The sequence below is a fragment of the Xiphophorus couchianus genome, chromosome 21 (genome assembly GCF_001444195.1).
Source record: "Xiphophorus couchianus chromosome 21, X_couchianus-1.0, whole genome shotgun sequence".
Lineage (NCBI taxonomy): Eukaryota > Metazoa > Chordata > Actinopteri > Cyprinodontiformes > Poeciliidae > Xiphophorus > Xiphophorus couchianus.
The window spans coordinates 11,757,093-11,766,940 of NC_040248.1; the positions used below are offsets into that span (position 1 = coordinate 11,757,093).

The window sequence follows — 9,848 nt, forward strand, 5'->3', positions numbered from 1 at the left end:
ATTCAGAGCTATTTGACCTCGTCTTGTCTCTGTAATCTCCCTTTTTGTTCTTGTCTTCCCTTGTTTGTGTCGTAGTTTTCCCACCTGGCCGTTTGGGGAAGCATGGCGCTCTGGATGGTCTTCTTTGCCGTGTACTCTGTATTCTGGCCCGCCATCCCGATCGCTCCCGACATGCTGGGCCAGGTAATTTACTCTCCTTAAAGCAGCTGATCCCTAAATATCATTATTTTTGAACGATTGCCTGTCCACCATTTCTCCATGATGGGCACTACTTGGCGTCTAAGAGACTCACCTCTTGGGTGTTCTATGTCTGCGCTGCTGGAGCCCCCCAGGAGAGAGGTGTTTACCCCAGAGGACAGCCCCACACCTGCTGCGTGTCACCCGAACTCCGGTCTTTTACTGCTCTCTGAGGAGGTGTTGACTCATAAGGGTGGGCTGCTGCTGATTGTTATGAGGGTCGAGCAGGGGAGTGAGGAGAGTGTTTGAAGAACCCCCTAATTGGGAGACTGATTGCAGAGGTTGGGGATAAAGACCCGGGTGGGACTGGGCGTCCCACTGAGTGGACATGGAGAAGCAACAGGACCGTCTCAACTCTCTCCAGCCCATTAATTCAATTTGTGTCAGAAATCAGGAATGCGGTCAAATATCCCTGCAGCTGCTCAGACTGACTGAGTCGGAGACACTCAGCCATCACAACCCCCGTAACTACCCCCTTACCGCTCTTATTTCCCCCTCCTCCGCCTATCTATACGTCCATTTGTCCAGGGGGGAGGGCGGCGGAGGATGAAACGCAGCATAGTTGTGCTCAGAATAACAGAAGGTGGCACCATCAGCTGTTGCAAAAAATGTGGAAAACCTTCATGGCTCTTAACTGATTTAAATAAAAATGTTTTATTTTTCAGATGTGAAAATAACACTATTTACAGCCTTCATTGTTCATTCCATTGTTTAAATGTTGTCTTTCTTTTTCTCTGTCTCTCTCTTATGTGATCACCTCTGATTTTGTGTCCTTGCTTCATCCTCTTTATTCCTGGTTATTTCCTCCATCCATCTTGGATTTCCTTGAATGAGTCTTTTCTCCATCTTTCCTGTCTTCTTTAATACTGTCTTTACTTTCTTCTTTTTCATCCTCAGGCCCAGTTTGTATTATGCCCTTAAAATGAATCCTTTCCTCTTTCCTTCCTTACTTCCCTGATTTTTTTCCCCCCTCTTTCTTTCCTGTCTTATCCTTCCCTTCTTCCTCCCTTCTTTTGTAATTCTCTTGTCTTTCCTTCCTCTATTCCTTTCTTTCCACCTTTGTCATTTCTTCCTTCATCCTCACCAGATCCATGAATTTACAGTAGTTTAGAGTTTTGTATTTTCAAATAAGCTATGAAGGACTGAGCACTCTGGAAGTTGGATCTGGTTTTTTTACGAATGTTTGAACCCTGCTCCTTTCGTCTCTGTCTGTGAAGGTAAACTCACTGAGCGTGGTTTGAGGTGACAATTGATCTAAATATTCATAGCTACAGACAGACTTTTGTAAAGTTGTGTGAGAATGAGAAGACAAAGATTAGCAGCAGCAGGTGAGGACAAGCAGCAGACAACAGTCACTAATGGTGAAAGAAGGTTGCGAAAGAGAGAGATTGAAGGAAATTGCGGGAGAAAAGATGTGTGGGAGTAAGAAACGGAGAGAGACATGCAGACTGACACAGTGAGACAGTGGTTGGATGCATGATTAATCTTGGGAGACGGACCGAGAACAGGGTCAAAGGTCAATGAGTCGTGATGCAGCTGGACTGCATGGACAGGTAGGGGGTAGAATCTGTGCGGTTTTTGTTTCACAGCAGAGTTTCAGTGAATCCGTTCTGTGGTGCAGAAACAATCTGTGAGAATGCTGCAAAATATGTTGGGTTAAGAGTTTACGTTTCACACTCTGTACTTAATGCACTTTAAAACTTAATCATCTTTGCCACATATAGTCCTGTGGAAAAGTTTTCACCACCCTTGAATTTTATCACCTTTTTATGGTTGAAAAACCTTGTTACAACCATAAACTTTAATGCATTTTATTGGGATTCTATGTTGTTGACCAACACAAAGCAGAACGTAATTATGGAATGAGAAGAAAAAGGATTTTAGATTTCTGTTTACAAAGAAACTTTTAAACTGAATCATTTTTCTTCTTGGCAATATCTCCTGGGTGTGTTAGGGTGCTTGAAATCCTCTAAGATGCAAATAGAATTTCAATTAGGTGCTTTCTGTTTAAACTCCCTGAAATTGTTTTCATTTTCAAACTATGCAGGTTTGTTGTGAAGTGCAATCTTACGTTTAACTAAAAACCTAAATTTGGAAGATGTTATTTAGTTGAAGCCAGATATTTACAGTAGATACACTTAATAAAGAGACACAGATGGTTTTCTCACTATACGAAGTTAAATCGGATTGACCTTTTTTTGTTTTTAGGTGGTTAGAATTACCAAAATTATTTCTATTTACTAAATGGCAGAAAACTTGGAACGAACATTTTTTAGATATATTTGTTTGTAACTTTCTTTGGATCGTGCTGAAGCATTTAATTTGAGCAGGAACGTCATTTACCTTAACACAGTTTGTTTAGGTTGTTTCAATGTAATTAATTTTTGTTATTCCTAACAGTTAAATAATGTATCAATCTGTGCAATTGAACCAAAGATTGTCTTATATTCATACATAATTTTTTATTTTTTTATTTTAAATTGGGTAATTTTATTTGTTAAATTTGTGTTTTGTTCTCGGACCAATCGGATGTAAAGAGTGTGTGAGAGAGACATTTTAAAACATAGCATTTGGTTATATTTTTATGTGCCTTGTCACTGCTGTAGAAAACCTTCACAAGACATTATCAACAGAAATAAAAACCTCAGTCATGAATTGAAACTTTTTTCTTTCTTTTTTTTTTAAATCTCCCAAGTGTGGTGCTGGAAAGGTTTGAAAACTTACCTTGAAAATGCTTTACTGTGGGTGAAGTGTACGAACCCTGAATGTTGCACTTTGTGCTGGTCACAGGAAACCTTAATAAAATCATCAAAGTTTGTGGTTTTTAAGGAGATAAAAGGAGAAAAAGATAGAGGGTGGGATTGTTTTGCGAGGCACTGTATATGAAGTTTTACTGGCTCAGGGTGGAGAAAAGTGGGTTAAACTTTAATTTAAATCAAAACGTCAGTGAAACCAAATGTAACCTGTATGTCGTGATTGCAGGCTGGTAAAGTGATGCAGTGCTGGTACTTCTGGCTGGGTCTGGTCCTGGTGCCCACCGCATGTTTACTCAAAGATTTTGCTTGGTCTGCGTAAGTAGAGCACATTTTAGCATAAATACATTATAAAATCTACACACAGGTTGTATAAGTTAAGTGAATCGTTTACATAACCCATATCGAGTCTATGTCAACACTGACGCACAGCGGATTATGAGCTGCATGTGTCTGCAAAGCGAAGTAATCCAGACCCTGTTTCACTTCTTTTTTTTTTTTCTTCTCTGCAGGACACGTCGCACTGTGAGGAAGACTCTGCTGGAGGAGGTGCAGGAGCTGGAGGCGCGGGCCGTTGACCCGGGAGCCGCGGTGCTCAGGGACTCCAGCGGCCGCAGGTGCAGTATACGAAAGCACAAATTAACGTCATCTCATCAACATTGAATTTTTTTTTGTTTGTTTGTTTTTGTATTTAATTCAGATGTTTACTTTGTATTGGTACAGTTTTTTTTCATTCTAGATCTATTTCAGTTCTTTTTGTAAATATTCTGTATGCATTTCACTCTTCATGGAAATAAATTAATCTACCCCTGTGGCACTGCCCACAGGGCTGAATCCAAACCCGAGGTCCCATAGACCCAGAACTGCTCCACAGAGGTAGTTTTCAGGTTTGCCCTGTGAACTCTGGCCTCACAAGACCTGCGTTTTTTGTTGCACGCTGACTTTTGAGTGACACTCGCATGGTTTTCTCTCAATCACATCTGAAAGTTCATGTATATTTTCTCTCCATATGTCTTTAAAAATTTCCATTCCTCTGGATTTTGTTTTATTTTTTTATTTTTTTAGGTGGACCAATTTGAACTGCTGTACAGACCTGGTGTGTTTACTGTTTGGCTGTGGCTCCTTAGGCTGTCACTTAGTGGTCTTGTGTGTGGTGTTTGTAGAGTTGTGTTAGGATGAAATGGACCTGGGATTCAGTTAGTGCAGAATCCACAACCAATTTTTCCGATTAGCACCTCAGGTTAAAACCCTAATTTATTTTATTATGCATTCAAAAACCAAAAACCTTGTTTGGCTTCTGTACACATATTTTGGATTGTGAATATTAAAATGAAAGGAAAACAATCACTTAAACATCTCGTACTTCTGCAAAAAAGTGTAGTTAGCATGAGTCTAACTACATAAAATACTAAGACATAAAAGGGTCATCACTTTCAAGAACACAGTTGGCATGTGATATAACGAAAACTCTCTATCAGTAATTATTTTATTTTATTTTATTTTATTTATTTAAAGAAAATAAAATAAAACATAGTCCACCCCCAGTATTTGCAGAGTTTAGGGACCACAACCACTTGCAAATTGTTGAAATTCTGAAGTCCTCCTATACTAACACTTACATTTGCATATTTTAATAGTTTAAACACCAAAAATACCTTAAAATGCATTAATATTCACAGTCTTCCTCATCAGCAGAAAGGAAATGAAATGGCGCTCCAGGATTGGCTGCTTTGCACACACTGTCCAATAGCGTGTAGAGGAGCACTGTGCATCAGTATCTCAGCTTCATAAGCCGTATTTTCTCTAGAATATTTTTGATATGTGAATAGTGAACTGAGGATAGACGGGATTCCAATGTGCCATCTCTCTCCCAGTGTGGTGAAAAAACCAACTAATGTCCTCGTCCAAGCCTGATCAACTCCATTCCTGTAGTTTTAATCTAATTATTGCTCAGACAGTAGGCTAACTATTTCCTCACGTGAAGATCAACATGCGTGTATTATTTGAATGGCATGTTTTTCTTGAAGCACAGTCAGAACAGGAAATCAGTAGGCTTATTTTGTAGGGTTTGCTGCCCATGTAAGTGTAGATCATTTTCTCTAGAAGTGCCAGTAGTGGTGAAGGGTGTTGCATGATGCATTTTCTAACTAAACAGAGGGTTAAGGTAGCTCTAATTTTTCATCATCTGATATGTGGAGTGTTTGCTAAATCGATTCTAAACGCAGCTGGCTAATTGAACGAGCTGGAAAAACCTAAATTGTGCTTCAGGTTTCCGACGGATAAGTGGGGGAACCAAACATATGGTCTCATCCTTAATCAAACTACTTTCCAAATCAGAATCATCACCAGATCCTTCCATCCGCTCCATTTCAAATCAGAAAAGGAAAGTATGGAAGGTCAGAGAAGTAGGGTGGGAAACACTGAAATGAGAACACATCTGTGTTTCAGTGCTGGATTTTTTTTGTGAGTGTGTGTGTTTAAGGGTTCAAAATGGAGCATATCCTTGGGCTCCTTTTGAACCGGCAGGAATTTGAGGGGAGAAGGCTAAATGTCCAGCTTCCATTTAGCCTTTTATGATTCAGCTCTGTCATCGATCTAACAGACATTTCTTTTTTCGAGGCGAAAGAAGTCCTTGAGCGAGCTGAAAAGCTGTTTGTTACTTCTCTCCGGTAGAAACTCGGGGGAAGATTCCCAACAGTTTCCTGGCTCCCAGATTCAAATTGTAGCCCGGGGCATTCTGGCCCAAGTTCATAAGTAGCCCACCGATCATAATCGCTGCAAAATGCATTTGCATTTGGGTTTCAGCGCAAACCCCTCGGTTTCACGCTGTTTAAACACCAGAGGATATAAACTTAACTATACATCCTGGTCGCTGTCGGCATCCTAAACGTTTACATCCCGTGCATATACTTTTATGGCTGCCATGATGGTGATGAGACAGGGGGGGAAATTCATGATTGTGTGTGTTCGTGTGGAATATGTGGCGAGAGCTTAGTTATTTTTGGTCAGGGGAGGAGAGGAGCCGTGACGGCGTGTGGTCTTAAAACAGAGGGGCCACTCTTCGCCGTGGACAGGAGGAGTTATGAGGAGAGGAGAGGAGCCGGGGGGAGAGGAATCGTTCACTGTGGATGGCTTGTTTCCCTGCAGGCAGTTGTTGGGTTACAGTTGGGCTTAATTAAATCTCCAAAACATGCATCATTAAATCCCTTTGGACCTAAACTCACTTTACATGTTGATCAATGTGCTTTGATTTAGATGCAATCTCCCATTAGCCCTCAGTATTGGGGCATAGTGTTGATTTTCACTCTGAAACTGCAGATTAATCGCTCTGCCTTTCATCCGTGTTGCAGTCTAAACGAACGAGCCCATCTGCTGACAAGAGTATTTAGGAAAACGCCTTCAAGTGTCGGACGCTCCAACTCGGTGCAGCAGACGGTGTCACGTGAGTTTCCTTAAACACAGTAGAGCCTTGCAAAAGTATTTACACCCTTTGAACTCTTAAGTTTTGTCGCCTTACAGCCTCCATCTTCTGTGTTTTATGCAATAGATCAACAAATATGAGCAGCATATTACTGTGAAAAGGAAGGAAAACAAAATGTGTTCAAACAGCATGATGCTGCCACCATTACAGGGATGGGCAGTGTCAGCTTTCCTCCCTATATAACCTTATATTTCCAGATAAGCTGAATTTAAACTGAGCTTAAAACACAGGTCAACTCAATTTAATAATTTGTTGACTTCTGGAAGTAATTGATTGCACTTGATTTTATATATGGTTATTAGATTTTTTGAGGCTAAATAGAAATGCTCTGTTTATTTCAATAAAAAGAATTGAGCATTATGTTTTATTTCACTACAGTGCTTTAAATTACATTAAAGGTTTTAATTCCAATGTGACAAAATGTGAAAAAGTTCAAACTTTGCGAATACTTTTTTGAGTCTGATAAATGCTCTGGACAGAATAAAACCAGTTATTCTGAGAAGAAAACCAATGTTGAGTCAAAAGAAATTTTAAAAAATTATAAAAATAAAATTTTAAATCTTTTATAAAAAACCCTAATCTAGAATATCAAAAGGATGAGAGAATTTTAATTCAAAGTCTTTCAAGTAAATTTCGCTGTTCAGAAGTGATCCAAAAGGACAAAATGGTTAATGTGGAAAAGCAAATATTTAAACACTCAAATACAAACGGTATTTCAAAAAATGATAATTGAAGTCTCACAGTGAGAAAAGTTGCTCTTGTTTGAGTGTAAAACTGTAAACATTTCTCCTGTTTTGTCCTTTTTCAGATGGCTATGCTTTCTCTCAGGAAGAGCACGGCGTGGTGTCCCAGTCCCAGGTAGTTCGGTCCTACGACACCACCCGCCAGCGCCCCAGCCTCTAGCCGCCTCCGCCAGCCCCAAATGAGGCGTTGGCTCAACGTAGCAATCGTTGTCATAACGACAGCCAGATGAACTTCAGAGCCACACTCTGACCGGCCTCTGCCGTGGCCTTACCGAGACAGTGACATGACCTCCCCGTCATTGGGGATGGGAGGGTCACGGTCGGGTGGGGAGGGGCTGTGTCTGGTGTTCGGCGGACGGGACGAGGCTAATTACTGAACAAACTCCTAAAAAAGCTGCACAGGCATGAGCAAACCATATCCCAGACATGCCGAGTCGAACTCAGAGACTTGTACCTGTATACACCTCAGATCGCTTCACGCCGCTGTGCGTCGACGTGTGTGTGTGTGTGGGCGTGCGTGCGTGTGTGTGCCTGTTTCAGTTCGTTTTTGCCTCTGCCTGTGCATTTTCGTCTGCACACCGTGGCGCTGTGCGTGTGTGCATGTGTTGTCTACGTGTGTCGCTTCCACGGTTACCGCTCATCTCCAGCAAGGAAGATTCTGCACACCTGTCGTCACGCAACGAAGCGGAGACAGATGTCAAAATGATGGAGTGCGGGCTAAATTCCTCAAAAAGGACAGAAGGGAGCTCTGCACCACAGCTACACACCCAGTTTTGGCTCCATGGCAGCACCAAGCTTCACTGCCAAACACCACAGAGGTGGAGCTGAGGCAGAACGCTCCACCTTAAACTTGGACCACCACCTTGCTACAACACCCCTCTGAGACCTCCTCTTGTTTATTTCTTCCTCGCTCTTATCTCTGCATCTCATTGCATTTCTGCAGCTGCCAAGTTCATTTTCCTCTGGACAGTTTTTAGGTCTGTTTACACTCGTCTAACGCCATCAGCTGATGTAGAAGCAGCATGCCCGTTTTTAATTCTTCCCCTTCCAGTTCTGTTGGGATATCTGCTCTTAACTAAACTTTTTTTTTTTTATTAAAGTGGACATTCTTGTGTATGCATTTATATTTTTTTTTCCTTTTTGACTTATGTTTTTGTACTCATAAGTGGGGGAAGACCCGTTAATACCCGCAGGAATATTTTACTTGAACTACTAACAGGCGTCCAAAAATGGCGAAGGGATTAGATTGAGGACGCTTGCATGAATCATGTGTTTCTCTGCGCTGTCTGAATGTCCATTGTCTGTGTGCTCTGTGTTGAGGACACTGCTTTAGGAATGCGAGATTGAAGGCTTTGTATGGGTGGGTTGTGAGGAGCGGGTGGGGGGGGGGGAATGTCCATCCAAGTCCTAATCATTAAATCTAATCAATCCATGGCCCGAGCTCATGTCTTTGTGTTTTCACTGCTGGTTGAAAGGTTTTTGAGTCCAGCTGTAGGTCCGGGGAAGCTTCAGAAGTTTGGTTTATGTTTCAGGCTGAAAGTGTGTGTGTAGACCACGAGGGTTTGACATGAGATACGCGCAGTGTTGACTGCATTTACTAGCACCCCTGGTAAGGATGTAAACAAAGCCTTAATTACATTTTGGAAAACCTTTAATTTGATTATGCTATTTTAGTTCAGGTTATTTCAATTAAACTACTTTTAGCAAGATCACTAATGTAACGATTATTGGTACCTGTAACAGTTACCATGAAATAAAGAGGATCTGCATTCAACAAACCAGCCATTTCTGGAATAGGGAAGAAAGCCATGGCAAATCTCAGGTGGAGCTGGAACAACCAAAATTACATTTTTGCCCTTCACTTAAAGCTGTATATGCCGCTGACTAGACCATCTCAAATGCAAGATGCTACCAACACCATATTTTACCACAAGAATGGAGTTTTTCTGTAGCAATAAATCCAGGGCTCTCCTGGAGAAAACCTGTTGGAGGCTTTAAGAGTTCACTGGGTTGAAGGTTCACCATGAGGATTGAATGGTTTATATTAAATAATCACTGCTTTCACAGATACTCGCTGATCATCTGACCGCAGACTGGGGTCGTTTTTCTCAAAGGAGTGGCTTCAGAAGAAATCTGTGAATGTCCTAGAGAGGCCTGCAGAGTCCAGACTTTAATCTGACTGAAAATCTCAACATAATTCATCTTGAAAACTTGTGAGATGAGCTGAAGAGAAACAACCATAAAGGTTGAGCCAAGAGAATAGACGATCTGGTCAAAGATCGATCTCTCTCTCTCTCTCTCTCTCTCTCTCTCTCTCTCTCTCTCTCTCTCTCTCTCTCTCTCTCTCTCTCTCTCTCTCTCTCTCTCTCTCTCTCTCTCTCTCTCTCTCTCTCTCTCTCTCTCTCTCTCTCTCTCTCTCTCTCTCTCTCTCTCTCTCTCTCTCTCTCTCTCTCTCTCTCTCTCTCTCTCTCTCTCTCTCTCTCTCTCTCTCTGTGTGTGTGTGTGCTCCAACCTTGTTCCACAGAAAATACCGTCCTATTGGCAAAAGAAGCTTCTGATGCTGTATCAATAGCAGGGATGCCAATAAATGCGGCCAGAATCAAAGTTCTCCCACACTTCACCATTAAGCTCAGG

The 9,848-nt window shown here is 41.6% G+C and overlaps 1 protein-coding gene across 8 annotated transcripts in view; it reads left to right on the forward strand.

Moving 5' to 3' along the window:
• atp8a2 (ATPase phospholipid transporting 8A2) overlaps positions 1–8,654 on the forward strand; it is a 62,519-nt gene extending 53,865 nt beyond the window's left edge. For 6 of the 8 annotated variants that reach the window (XM_028004900.1, XM_028004903.1, XM_028004902.1 and 3 more), the window contains 5 exons: positions 76–183; positions 3,220–3,308; positions 3,503–3,607; positions 6,341–6,432; positions 7,280–8,654. In XM_028004900.1, the coding sequence (XP_027860701.1) occupies positions 76–183; positions 3,220–3,308; positions 3,503–3,607; positions 6,341–6,432; positions 7,280–7,374 (489 nt within the window). In that variant the 3' untranslated portion in view covers positions 7,375–8,654. Of the gene's footprint in view, positions 1–75; positions 184–3,219; positions 3,309–3,502; positions 3,608–3,817; positions 3,867–6,340; positions 6,433–7,279 lie in introns of those variants that run through there. The other 2 variants (XM_028004907.1, XM_028004908.1) reach the window with 2 other exon arrangements.
• The last annotated feature ends 1,194 nt before the right edge of the window (positions 8,655–9,848 follow it).